The sequence below is a fragment of the Sorghum bicolor genome, chromosome 3, assembly GCF_000003195.3.
Source record: "Sorghum bicolor cultivar BTx623 chromosome 3, Sorghum_bicolor_NCBIv3, whole genome shotgun sequence".
In the NCBI taxonomy this organism is placed as follows: domain Eukaryota; kingdom Viridiplantae; phylum Streptophyta; class Magnoliopsida; order Poales; family Poaceae; genus Sorghum; species Sorghum bicolor.
In genome coordinates, this window is record NC_012872.2 from 73,679,279 (window position 1) to 73,693,988 (window position 14,710).

The 14,710-nt window shown below is 38.9% G+C and overlaps 1 protein-coding gene across 2 annotated transcripts; it reads left to right on the top strand.

Annotated features, from left to right (window-relative positions):
• LOC8077398 (putative leucine-rich repeat-containing protein DDB_G0290503) lies at nt 2,999-14,633 on the top strand. Of its 2 annotated transcripts, none has more exons than XM_021455670.1 (11): nt 2,999-3,350; nt 5,358-5,515; nt 5,699-5,899; nt 6,055-6,177; nt 6,337-6,374; nt 6,460-6,574; nt 6,655-11,124; nt 12,163-12,282; nt 13,178-13,285; nt 13,362-13,504; nt 14,059-14,633. In XM_021455670.1, the coding sequence occupies exons 2-11, from the start codon at nt 5,438-5,440 to the stop codon at nt 14,288-14,290; spliced, it is 5,628 nt and encodes a 1,875-aa protein (XP_021311345.1). In that variant the 5' UTR covers nt 2,999-3,350; nt 5,358-5,437; the 3' UTR covers nt 14,291-14,633. The 2 variants fall into 2 exon arrangements, with proteins under 2 accessions (XP_021311345.1, XP_021311346.1); XM_021455671.1 differs by lacking the exon at nt 2,999-3,350 and adding an exon at nt 3,404-3,803.

Sequence of the window (14,710 nt, forward strand, 5' to 3'; positions counted from 1 at the left end):
ACAAATATTATCCAATTATAGACTAACTAGGCTCAAAAGATTCGTCTCGTCAATTCCGATCAAACTGTGCAATTAGTTTTTATTTTCATCTATATTTGATACTCCATGCATACGTCTAAAGATTCGATGTGACGGAGAATCTGAAAAAAATTTATAAGGAACTAAACAAGGCCTAGTTCTAAAAAATTTTGCAAAATAGGAATAGTAGCACTTTCGTTTGTATTTGACAAATATTGTCCAATTATAGACTAACTAGGCTCGTCTCGTCAATTCCGACCAAACTGTGCAATTAGTTTTTATTTTCGTCTATATTTAATACTTAATGCATGCGTCTAAAGATTTGATGTGACGGGGAATCTGAAAAATTTTACAAAATTTTTTGGAACTAAACAAGGCCTAATTAGTTTTACTTACTTATTATTAGTTTATTATCGATGACATTTTTTCCGAGCGTACGAGAAAACCCTATATTACTATTTTATATTAGCCTCTTTTTTTAACATATACTAAGGCCGGCCCTGTTTGGTTCCACCAACTAAATTTTAGCTAGCTAAAATTATTTTAGCTACTCTTGGGTGACTAATGGAACTAAACTATTTTAGCTTTTTTTAGTCAATGTGTTTGAAACTTTAGCTACTAAAGTGACTAAAGTTTAGCTAGCTAAAATTTAGTTGGTGGAACCAAACAAGGCCTGCCCCGTTTGGTTCCTCTTGCTAAATTTTAGCTAGCTAAAATTATTTTAGCTACTCTTGAGTGACTAATGAAACTAAACTATTTTAGCTCTTTTTAGTCAATGTGTTTGGAACTTTAGCTACTAAAGTGACTAAAGTTTAGCTAGCTAAAATTTAGCAAGAGAAACCAAACAGTGCCTAGTACATTTGTACTATGTTACTTTTACCGGATCATAAAAGAATTGGCTTGTCACGATAAGAAGAAGAAGAAGGCTTACTAGTTACTACAGAAAGGTCCGCAAGCTGAAGGAGCAGATCAACGAATTCGAGCTCGATCACATCTTGGTGTGACAACAGACAATGGACACCCTCGCCAAACGAGGCCTTGTTTAGTCGAGGAGGTGTAAAGTTTTGGGATATTATGGCATTTTTTTATTTGATAATTATTATTCAACTATGAATTAATTAGATTTAAAATATTTGTCTCACAAATTACAGGTAAACTATACAATTAGTTATTTTTTATTTTTATTTTTGATGTTTCATACATATGCCATAAGATTCAATGTGACCGAGAATCTTAATTTTTTTTAGATTTTAAGGTGAACTAAACAAGGCCTGACCTTAGGAGCAAGGTTTTCACCAGAAGTCTTCCTCGATGTACTGGAGATGAGCCTAGGGTCTTGTTTAGTTCACCCCGAAATCCAAAAAGTTTTTAAGATTTTCTGTCACATCGAATCTTGCGGCACATGCATGAAGCATTAAATATAGACTAAAACAAAAACTAATCACACAGTTTGACTGTAAATCGCGAGACGAATCTTTTGACCCTAGTTAGTCTATGATTGGACAATATTTACCACAAACAAACGAAAGTTCTACAATAGCGAAATCTAAAATTTTTTCACATCTAAACAAGGCCCTACCTTGAGATCACCTGCTGACCCACAAGACGTCTCACCCGACGGTCGATCAGATAAAAGACGAGAGGCGACGGTCGTCAACAATGACTAGACACACCTCTTTTCTTAATTTCAACTATGACATTCTCCCATGAGGGAAAATAGAGGCCCGACAGTTTTAGCTCACCTAGCATTAGAGCCACTTGTATAGTGAAGCCCTTCCGAAAACCTCCAAAGACGCATACCTCCCATTGAAGGGAAGAAACCGTTCCATAACATCTATGTCGGTCATCCTGTAGACCCTAAGTTTTTTTTATATAAACTATATCTAAATTTGAATATTTAATATCTTTACAATATCCAAATATGAATACTTAAAAACAGATTTGTGATATGTATATGAGATAAATATTGATATCCAACACGATCCGTATCTGGTTTTAAGATTTTGAGAAAAAATATAGAAAAAAGTCTACGTAACCCTCCAAACTATCTAGGGTGGAGTATTTCATCCCCAAACTATAAAACCGGATATTCTACTCCCTGAACTTTCAAAACCGATCAAATAACCCCTAGAGTCATTTTAGAGGGTGGTTTTGTCTTTTTATTTTTTTATTTCCGTTGAATCTTTGAAAAATCATAATAATCCATAGAAAAACCATAAAATACAAAATTCAATTTTGTTGGACTCTTGATGAGTAGATCTACATAGTGAATATATAATATGGTATACTTTAGTACAAAGTTTTTGTTGATGAGTCCAACAAAATTGAATTTTTTATTTTATGATTTTTCTGTGATTTATTATGTTTTTTCAAAATTCAGCGGAAATAAATAAAAAAGAAAAAGACAAAACCACTATCTAAAATCGTTCTAGGGGGTTATTTGACCGGTTTTAAAAGTTCAGAGAGTAGAATATTCGGTTTTATAGTTTGAGGGATGAAGTATTCCATCCTAAATAGTTTGGGTGTTACGTAGACTTTTTTACCAAAAATATAGGATAAAATATGAGATGTAAGATAGAATGCAGATCGATTCGATTTCATCCCTACTTGCAGCAAAATCTTACAAAAATAGTATCTCATAAGTTATTTTTATTTTTTTTATTAAAGCGACTTGTTCTCAAACTAGAAAATTCACGAGCATACTCTGCAAGTCCAAGGTGCGCAAACTTACTGTTCTTGTACATACTTCCAGTCTCCCATAATGAAGTAACAAATTGTTTAATGATGCGATAATCAAGTATGCAGCGACCAGACGCCAATCACGCCATGATTCTTGGTTGCGCGCTAGTGCCCGTGTGTCTTTGCCTGCTTGCCTCACTGACCTGCCTGCCCCGCTAAGCAAGCAACCGGCCGCGCCAATCTGCTTGCTAATCTATAATCTCATCTCATCGGAGCCCCCAAATCACTCGGCTTTAATTTGGCGGTCTGTCTTACTCACAGTATTAGTACGTATTTCTCTCTTTCCTACCGTATGGTCATTGCTGCTAATGCTAACACCAACCCCGAGTCCTCCACAAGCACAAGCACAAGCAGCAGTCCAAGCTAGATCAGTACTTGCTTGCCTGCTCCAGCTCCACTAATCTTTTCTCTCGCTCTCGCGCAACCACCCTTTAAACCCGAGCTACCAGCTAGGCGCCGCGGCGCCGGAGGGCGCGGCGGAGGCAACTGCGTTCGCGCCGCCGGCATGCTCCAGCGTGGGGGAGCTGTCTCGCGTGCTGTACTGTGTCCAAGGAAGGAGCAAGGGCGAGGAAGCTGATCTTCCGAAAGCCAAGGTCTGCACGAATGCTCTGATTTCCCTCCTCTCCTCTCCTTTCCCCTGGTGAGATCGATGGGGAACCGAGACTAGCTACTCCTTCCACCTCGCAGCCCCAGAGCGGGGGATGCTTTTGGATCCGTCGATATTCCCTCGCAAATCTTTTCTTCCCTGCCAAATGCTCCATGTTTCGGGGGGTTGCGGCGTTATCTCCGGCGGCCCTCCGCTTGTGCTCTCTGGATCCTTGGAAGAAAAATTCAAGACCTTGTGGTTGTCATTAGCAGGTTGTTGAGATTAGACGGAGCTTTTTTTTAAATATTATTCCCCCGAAATGATCGTGGTTTGCTGCTATTTCCGGTGGATCTGAATGCACTGCGCACATTTCATTTTCGTGAAATCTCATAGCGTTTTGGACAACGGATTGTTGGCAGATGTACTGGTAAGCTGTTGGGGAGCTGTTTCAATGCAAAAGGTGCGGGCTTCTCCCAGCAATTGTCAGCTGTCAAAGTAGATAAGTTTGTTTGGTCCGAGTGTTTTCTTTTTGGGATCGCTAGATTTGGTTTGTCAAAGCTAACCCTGTGCAATGTGCATTCGTGATCAATATTTAGGGCAAAGGCCCAAAAGTCGCAAGCAAAATTTTCTTGTACCAAAAAGCTGTCTCCACATTGAAAACATTTGCATCTTTACCATAGAGTTGGGGGGGGGGGGGTTGCTTTATTGGATTAGGGCATGCCGTTTTAGTATGCTACATTCGTAGCATTCAATCTTGTGTAGTGGTGCATTGGTTCAGGTGCTGTGTGAGTTGTAAATTGGAAACCTGCCTTGGCTTTTGGAGGGTTTGGTGGATCCGAGTTGATTACACAGAGCTTTTGTTGTTAGTTGGAAATGCTTTTGGTTGGTCATTTGTACAATGCTGATGGGCTTTATTGTTTCTGGGGCCCCTAGAATACACACTCGACTCAGTAATATCTTTAGTGGAAAGACGAGAGCTTTTTGGAGCTAACATTGAGTTTCCAATATTTTCCCTATGATTCAATGGATCTTTTGGTTGGCTGTTCTGCTTTAATGAGTCAGGCATGACATTTTTTAAAGTACAACTTTTTTTTTTCTGATTCTTTCTTCATTGAAACATCTGAACTCCTGGACAGAATTGTATTCTTCTTCTTTTGAAGAGTGGGAGCTTTGCAGCTAATAACAGTCATCTAGTTTTTCTTGGTTTGTCAATTTCTTCTGGTTGGATCTGAGCCAAGTCACTGGTGCTTAGTTTTTTGGTATATGCACATTGTCTTCCCATTGTAGAAATGCTAGCAGAGAAAATCTAATCACCCATGGCAAGAGTGAGGACCTAGAGGAGTTGGGCATAGCGGTATGAGCAGAGAGGGGCGATCAGGGGCTTCTGAGTGATGGCAATTATGAGTAAATAACTATGAATTCGTCGGATGGTACAAAAATGGGAAGGGGGTGGGGTGGCGGGCAGTGGCACTCCACTGATGCAGGTAGCTCCACTTGATTCCTATCAGCAGTTAATTGATATAGGCATATAGTGCAACTTGGCAGTGCTCCTCAGATTCTCATTTTAGAGCGGTACCAGACAGGCCCTTAGTGTAGGTAGATTTTCATGAAGTGGTTCTTTTTATTGATTCTTTTCTGATTTTATATCATGCTTTACACTTGAATGGACAAACTGCACTGTTGATAAACTGGCCTTCTTCATGAAGGGACTGATATAAAATTGGAAGGGGCGTACAATATCAACATAATCTTTTTTTACTGCTCTATAGAAATTTACCAGCCTTTTGTGTTTCTTGCTTCCGTTAGCATTTGTCAGATATTCACATTAGGTTATACTGTGAATATGGTAGTTATTGTTATTGTTTCATCTTTTCTATGTTTTTCTTCATCGTTAGAGTATGGTCCATGTTTGATTGTTTCTGGTGTGCTGTGTGAATTTTACTCCTTTTTGTGTCTAAAAGGAGATGAATTACATTCATTGATGTGAAGAAGTTTGTATTGCTTTTGCTTTCAGACAAAAAAGAATGCTACTCCTAACCTTGAGAGACGTTTAAACTGAAAGCCTTTTCTGGGAGCTGTCATTATACTGTCGCAATGTCAAGGGTACCAAAATGGAAGATCGAAAAGACCAAAGTTAAGGTTGTATTCCGGCTGCAATTCCATGCCACAAATGTGAGTTCTCATACATTAATTCTATGTTTCTTCTTCTTTTGGTTGTCCGCAGGAAATTTTCTTTTAGCAAATTATACTTTTTTCTTTGTTACTAGACTTGCTTGTGCAGTATGTGTGAGCATTATTTCTTATTTCTCTAAAACAGGCTTGCTTAATCTGTTACACTAATAATTTTGGTTGCAGATTCCATCAACAGGGTGGGACAAACTATTTTTGTCCTTCATCTCTGCTGATACGGGAAAGGTGAGTGCAAAAACAAATAAGGCAAATGTCAGGAACGGGAGTTGCAAATGGCCGGATCCCATCTATGAAGCAACACGGCTTCTTCAGGATCCTCGGACTAAGACATACGATGACAAGCTATATAAGCTTGTTGTGGCCATGGTGCGTTCCAGAAATTGTTTAATGCTGATCTTTGACCTGCTCTGTCTCTCCCAATTTCCTTTTAAATTAAGGTGTTGCTTTCTGTCAAAAAAGCACTGGAAGAATTTACAATAACTGATGTTTACTGTCTTTCACCATATTCATGGAAATAACAGGGGACATCACGGTCTAGTATTCTCGGTGAGGTTGATGTCAATCTTGCTGAATTCGCAGAAGCACTGAAGCCGACTTCAATAGCACTACCTCTTCGTGGTTCTGACTTCGGGACACTGTTACATGTATGTATCTTAAAAAATGTTTCTTTTAGTATACCAGGAGTCATCAGAAGCTGGTATTATGCCATGATGAGAAGTAGTTCAACAGTTCTGTTCTCTGTTTTGTGGGGATAGCGGCTATTTTTTTTCCTCTGACGTGGTTCTTTGATAAAACCATTTCAGATCACAGCACAACTTCTCACGACAAAAACTGGTTTCAGGTTTGGTTGCCATGCGACAATATATTTATTTTTTCTACAAAAGAAGTTATTGTTTCTAATCCTTCTAAATTCTTGTTTGCTACAGAGAATTTGAGCAGCAAAGAGAAACTGGCACCAGAAGCTCTCAGCAGTTATTGAACCAAAGAAGTCATGATCCTGCTGAAGTTGCTGCGGCCTCATCAGAGATTGGCACTGATAAGGTTGGTGAAGAATATGAATGATCTAGTTGGCATTATTTATGTTCATTTGGTGATATACTTTCCTGTGTCATGCTGAATAGGTTAATTCGAGGATTAAGCTAAAAGAAAATTCTCTGGGGTTCCCCTTGGCTGAAGATTCTGCAGGGTCAACAGACGATTATGAAAATTCATCACATACTTCAGATGGTATTTTTACTGAAAAGAATGATCCACATGGTGCACATGAAATCAATAGTTTTAGGAGCTCAAGTGACTTACCTCTTTGTCCTACCAGTCAAAGTCCTACACCAGAAAAAGGTGCCCGTTGGGGTAAACACCTTTCACCACAAGGGAGCAATGATTGGGCTCATGGCTGGAGTCCTGAGTACTGTGCTGATAAAGATTTAGCTGCCGCTCATGACGAGAATAACCGGCTCAGAACCAGATTGGAGGTGGCTGAATCAGCATTTTCTCAGCTTAAGACAGAAGCAACATCTCTGGAGCATGTTACTGACAAGTTAGGCACTGAGACACAGGGCCTTGCTCAACAGCTTGCTGTTGAACTCATGTCACGGAATCAACTCACTACAGAAGTGTCCTCGCTAAGAACAGAATGTTCTAATCTGAAACAAGAGTTGGAAGAAATAAAATGTTCTAAACTCTCGCAGAACAAGTTTGACGTAGAAGGTAAAACTATGATTAAGTATGGTAACGATATTCTTGCTACAGAGTCCATTCATCATCTCCAAACTGAATGGCTGCAAGGTTTGCTACTTCTTGAAAGTAAACTGCAGCAGACCAGAAACAACGCTCTCCATGGACTACAAGCAAGTGATCTTGATTTTCTTCTTGCTGATCTGGGGGCACTTCAACGTGTCATTGAGAACCTCAAGCAAGGTGTTCAACCAGGACAAATGAAAGAAAATCACAATGCAGAACATTTGGTTCCACTTACAGGTTATCTATCAAACTCAGGACATAATGATACCCTCAAGAAAAGTTCTGGTGGTAATACAGGCACAATGGAGGAGAAAATGTGTGAGCTCCTGCAGAAGCTGGAGGACTCAAAAACTGAGAAGGAGAATCTCCTGGAGAAGATGAGTCAGATGGAGCGTTACTATGAATCTTTTATCCATAAGCTTGAGGAGAGCCAGAAGCAGACAGCAATTGAATTAGAAAATCTCCGGAAAGAGCATAACTCTTGTTTTTACACAGTTTCTGTCCTCCAAGCCCAGAAGCAAAAAATGCACGAGGAAATGAATGATCAATTAATGAGATTTGTGGAGGACCGAACAGCTTTAGAAGCTCAAAATAAGGAGCTTGAGAGGAGGGCTGTTGCTACAGAAACTGCACTCAAGAGGGTTCGATTCAATTATTCTGCAGCTGTGGAACGCCTACAGAAAGACCTTGAGTTACTGTCGTTTCAGGTTCTCTCTATGTATGAGTCAAATGAAACTCTTGCCAAGCAATCATTACTAGAAGATTTTGATAGTTTACCCGAGGAGCACTCTTCTGTGGAAGATTTATGTGGCAATAATGAACATGAGCAATACAGGCCTGGTGTCAAACAAATTGGAACTGAAGGTCTATATGCAGAGAAAGAAACTGATAGCCAGAAAAATCTTCTTCGGGCACTCAAGATTGAAGAACTCCGTGCGAGATCAGAGTTTCAAGCACATACTGATTCACGGGGGAACCGCTCAAACTTGGAAGGGCTAAGAAGGGCCTCTAGCACTATGGAGTCCGAGCATTTAGAAATGTTTATTTCCAACATCGAGTGGCAGATATTTTCTGATGTATTACGTGAGTCTCACTATGCTGCATTGGATATCATTAAATGCATGCAGGGAAGGTTGCACATGTTAGAAATGCAGCTTCAAGACTCTAATGATGCTAGGCAATCTCTAGTGCTCAAGTTGAACTCTGCATTGGATCAAGCCAAAAGTGTCAAAGAAAGCGAAGCAGGATATGTTTTGAAGTGTGATGATCTGACTGTGAAGAACCAAATATTAGAAGCAAAGCTTCATGATATTACAGTTGAAAATGCTTTGTTTATGGAAAAGCTCACAGAGTCTGAAAGACTTGTTCAGGAACATAAAACTTGTGAAAGCAAGTACAAGGTCTGCGCTGAGGAAGTTATGAGATTGGACAATCTTTTATTCAAAGAAAGTCTACTAACCAACCAGCTTAAGGATGAGCTCACGTCACTAAGAGAAGGTTTTGAGGCCATGAAAGATGAGTTAAATAAGCAATCCTCCATAAACAGTGATATACAAATGGTTTCTACATCCCTTCAAGATCTACTGGGTGACCTATGCTCTAAAGTTGTATGTTTCAACAAGGAAGTCAACATTTCAGGCTTAGAAGAGGCATCTTTGCTGCATGAACTTGAGAGTAAGAATTACGCTGCTGTGATGAAAAGATTGGAATCCTTCCATCAGCAAACATGTGACAAGGTACTTCATCTTCTTGAGGAGAAGGAAGTACTGGAGAAAATGTGTGATGCTCTTCAGAGAAGGTCAGAGAAGGCTGAGACAAAATTGCATGGTATGGAGCAGAAGTTTATATGTGATATGGATGCCACAAAGCAAAAGCTAAACTTGTCTGAGGAACTTGTAGAGAAGCTTCAGCAAGAACTGCAGGACATGACTCACAAACTTAGGATTTGCTCTGATTCTCAAGAAAAATATTCTATTACCAATGGTGACTTAACATCAAAGTTGTCACAAATGGAAATTGAGCTGCAGCATGCAACTAGTGAGAATGAGGCTCTTGTTGAAAAATTGAAAGAGTTTGGTGTTACTGTAGAGGAACTCGAGAAGACCAAAATATATCTTGCTCAACATGAGGAGGATAACCGGACCTTGACCCAGTCATTACAGTCTAAACATGAATTGTTAGTGCATATGGAGAGTGAAATCAAATGTTTACGTGATGATCTGATGTGCACTGATGAGAATTTGCTAAGAGAAAAGAGACTTAAGGAGGAGCTTGAGTCTGCCCTTGCCAGTCTTACATCACAGCTTGGTGAGAAGGATGAAGTTCTACTTTCTTTTGATGAACACAAAACAGAGCTCATTCATCTGAAGGGCCAACTTTTGGGCATGGAAAAAACACATAGTTTAATGCAAGATTCTCTCACACAGAGTGAAGAAATCCAAAGGGACCTCAACTGTAAGAATCGCTCTCTTCAGTCTCAGGTTTCAATTCTGGAAAACCAGTTAGGAACAGTTGTTGAGGCCATGCTTTCCAGTGAAATTGAAGCTAGTTATATGAGAAGTCAGGTAAGAGAGGCTGTTGTGCAGCTTAATATGTTAAGAAATGAGTTTGAGAAACTCCAACTCAAAAGCAAAGAGGCTGATGAATTATTACGGGCACACATGTCTACTGAAGCAGAATTAGCTGATAGAAATAGCACACTTGAAGCAGCTATCCATTCTCTTGAAACCAACCTTAGCAGTGTTATTCAAGAGAAGGAAGGTCTTGAGGAGCTTATGAAAGGACATGACGAAGCATCAACTCAAGTTAATAACAACTCTCGGGATATAGCAGTCAACAACAGTGACAGAGTATTGGAGGATCAAGATGAGATTTCACAGCTTATAGTCTTGCAGCAAGATCTTGAAGAACAAGTTGATACATTGAAATCTACAAAAGATGAGACCGAAATTTTAAACATGATTCTTAGGTCAAAATTGGAGGAGCAACACACTGTAATGTCATCATTGCTCCAGAATCAAAGGCATGAGTTGATGAATTCAATAGAACAGAACAAGGATCTCACTCAAAAACTTGCTGAACAAAGTCTGAAGGCAGAAGAGTTCAAAAACTTGTCTATCCATTTGAGAGAGCTAAAAGAAAAGGCTGAAGCTGGAAGAAAGGAGAAGGAAGGATCGTTGCATTCCATGCAAGATTCCCTTAGAATTGCATTTATTAAGGAGCAGTATGAATCGAAGGTCCAAGAGCTGAAAGGTCAAGTTTTTGTCAGTAAAAAATATGCTGAAGAGATGCTGCTGAAGCTGCAAAGTGCTTTGGATGATGTTGAAACTGGGAAGAAAAATGAGATTGCTCTTGCTAAGAGAATTGAAGAGTTGTCGATGAAAGTTTCTGAAATGGAGGTGGAGATGCAGGATTTATCAGCTGATAGAAGAGAATTGTCAAATGCATATGACAGCATGATGACAGAACTCGAATGCACAAAATTAAACTTAGATTGCTGCAATGAAGAAAAGCAGAAGATTGAAGTCTCTCTTGAAGAGTGCAGTGAGGAACGTAACAGAATAAGGGTGGAACTTGACCTGGTTAAGAAGTTATTGGAGAATATGGCATTAACAGACAATAACGCATCACATGATAGTTCGGAATCATGCACCCCTGGAACCACATCGATTGGGCATATTCTTGGAGATGGCAAGGCTGATTCTGCATCAAAGGCTACACCAAATACAACAAAAATGGATTCAGGGTTACAGGAACTTGAAATTCAGAGTAGAAGTTTATCATCAAATTTGTCTCAGGGAGCAGAGGATGCTGTGAAGTTTGGTGATAATGAAGAGAGCAAGAACTTGGAGGTAATCAATGTACAAACTGTTTGCCTTTTGGTCAATTCACTATCTGCCAAGTTTATGGCAGAATCTTGAAAGGGCAGCATATAAAATTTTTGCCAGATTTGATGTCTAAACCATGTACTCCCTCCGTCCTGGAATAGAGTGCATTCTGGCATTGAGATGTGTCCCAAATATAGTACATTCGAGGAACAAGAAGATAATATTTACTTAAACAAAGTTACGAAAGAGGAAAGTAATTGAGTGCTTACCATATTTTCTATAAGAAAACTTAGATTGCACCCTTTAATCATGCGAATAGGATCAAATTTCAATAGATTAGGAAGTTAAGTGAGGGGTACATGTGTCTATTGCCCTCTCTCTTATTTTGTCTTATGTATTACAGGACGGAGGGAGTAGCACACTACAACACTTTAGGTGTAGGGAAATATGATCCAACCTATGACATTTTAGAACGACTCCCATGCGTAGCGCATAAAATAGATTTTTATTTAGTATGCAAGAGAATTGTTCAACATTCTGACATGCCAAAAAACTGTAACATGATTGCTCAACATTTGGTTAAAATTGGACTGTGTTATTTTTTTGGTTAATTTTACTGATTGGAAATGTAAGTCATTTTGTCGTTCCTTTCAGTCAAACTTTTTTAACTCTGACTATCAATATGTAAAGAATTATGTAGATTGGCAACATAAGGCTGATTTCACTAGCTTCATCATGAGAAACACTGTTGTAATTTGTAACCACTTCCTCTCAGAATATCATATTTAATAGAGAGGACTAATAAAAAAATGTGATATCGTAGCCATGTTGATACCCTAAACGGCTTGCATCTAGAAAATGTCAGAGACCACACATTTTGTGCTTTTATCTTTCTCCTTACTGACAAAGCAGATATGTTAGGTATTATCATGTGGTCAGTTTACATTTTCAACACAAATTCGTTACATCTTCGGTTCTTTGTTGTTTTTAACAATGGATAACAATTATAGTGGTGAGTTGTTGACTGCTTAGTTAGCTGACTTTATTTTGCTGTTGTGATAGAATTGCGATGAGGAAATGGAATCGTCAACAGAGAACAATTTGAATGGTAACAATAGCGTCAATGGTATTTCTCAAGAGCATAAAAAATTAGCAAATGAATTCAACCTTTTCCAGAAGGAGGTAATGATGGAACTTCTCTTTGTGCATTATTTCTTTCAGGTTGTAACATATACTATGTTTGTGAAAAGCAAATTTCACTTGGAAAAATGTCCGACATTTTGGGATTGTAATATATACCATTTCTTCCCCATGCTCCTACAGGGAGACAAAGATACATATGCTAGCACATCTGTAGTGTTAGGACTTGTATTCAGGGTGCTGCGATGTTACCATATTATATGAATCACAAAAATGAAGTGATGTGGTTAGCATACTTTGATGTGCTTGAGTTCATGATGGACAAAACTTGAATTAGAAATTTGCTGGCTTGCCTAATATGAACTATGCACAACTAATGCAATAAGTGCTTGTTTGCTTGTATCCAGGCTGGTGCAGTATAGGCTCTTATATAAGCTTGGACAGTGCTCAAAGCTGGCCCAATGCAGCATTAGCTAGTATACTAGATTTGGTCATGTTAGGCTAGCTGATGGGCCACACAAAAGTGAAATATTCTTACCTACTCCACGTCTCCACCCCTACTAGAAGATAAGACCTCTACTAGAATATGGAGGTGACTACATACAACCAAACACAATGTTACCAAATGCAACCTGGTTATGCAAGACAAACAAACACCAAGGCATTGCATACATTTATACTGGCTTGAGTTATGATGAATAAGATCTAATGTTGGCTAAGACTAATGCAAGCAGCCAAGCAACCAATCACACCCTAATTGAATTAGTAATATGAGTCTTCAGCATTTATAATTCAGTATATGAAATCATGAAGGCTTATAACTCCTGTTAGACAATTTGAGAAACTATATCTTTGTACTTGTACATTTCAGTAATGAAACAATGTGTGGCATGACATGGAAGGAGCTGATTTCAATGGAAATTGTTTTTGTATGCAGCTGGAAAGATTGAAAACTGAGAATTTGTCTCCTCTTCTTCCCCTAGACGTTAGTTTAACTGACCCTTCACTCAGTGGTTTGGAAAGGACATTATCACAACTTGATATGGTATGAGTCCTATCTGTATAGTAAATGCGAACCTGTACTATGCTCATTCTCATTTTTGCATTTATTACTACTTTAGGCAAATGAGCATTTGCAAAGTATTTTCCCTTCATTTAAAGAGCTTCCTGGTTCTGGCAATGCCTTTGAAAGACTACTCGCTTTAGAACTCGAGCTCGCAGAAGCTCTCCAAGCAAAGAAGAAAACAGACATCCTTTTCCAGAGGTAACTAGTACATTCAATGAACACTGTTATTTCTTTTCCTGCCTGATAATCTAATGAAGCATGTGCTTTTTTCTCTTGCCTAGAGAACTTTATAAATGCCGAATAAAACCGTTCTAAACATTGGGCCATAGCAGTATGAGCGTAAATAATGCTTTTGCCATTCTGAATCTTTATCATTTTCTTCTTTGAAGAAATACTAGAGTTGCTTATGCAATGAAACTAACTTCTTCAAATGAAGCACCCACAAATTTAGATTTATAGACTATAGATAACTAATAAACTGATAAGTTTGGCATTAAAAAATGGGCAGGAAAACTGCATGCCATTTCATTAAATTGAGAAGGAAAAAAAAACAAATGTGCAACAGCACCCCCCAACACACAACACACAACCCAACAACATAGCATACACACCAACAGCACTCGACACCTGGAAATCTTTGAGCTTCAGACTACAATTTTCATTGCAATACAAAAATTAGTAGCTTTAGTAATAACACAGTCAAATTTGACTAAACACTAGTATATATTTTGATTCTCTTTGCTCCTTGTTAGTTCATTCTTGAGGCAGCACAATGATGAAGCAGCAATCTTGCAAAGCTTCAGGGACATCAATGAACTGATACAAGATACTATCGAGTTGAAGAGGAGGCAGATGGCAGTAGAAAATGAGCTAAAAGAGATGCAGGGCAGGTATTCAGAGCTCAGTGTGCAGTTTGCCGAGGTGGAGGGTGAACGACAGAAGCTCGAAATGAATCTGAAGAACCGAACACCATGGAGATCGTAGGGAAATCACCTTATGAGAAAACTAATGGGGAAAAAAGTGTCAGCCAGTTGCAGGCTTTGTAAACAATCTTGTGCGACGGCAATGGAATACATTTTGTAATGTAAATATCAGTAGAATCTCAACATCTCTGTATCAAATTGTAGAGTTGTAAGTGATATGCATAAATGTTACAACACCTTGTACAAGCGCCTCCAGCTCAGAAACAAATCTTGTTATCTGATTGTTCTTTGCCAACAATCAGCAGCCTTTCAAGGGTGGGTGTATTCACGCTGCTGATTGTATGTATTTTACAGTTTTTGTATAGATCTTTAATTAACGTTGACTGGAACCACTCTTGTTCTGATGTTGGTACTGGCAATTTGGCAAACAAGAAGGAACCGTGTGATATTCATTCATTTTCATTTGGCATGGAGCTCTGGT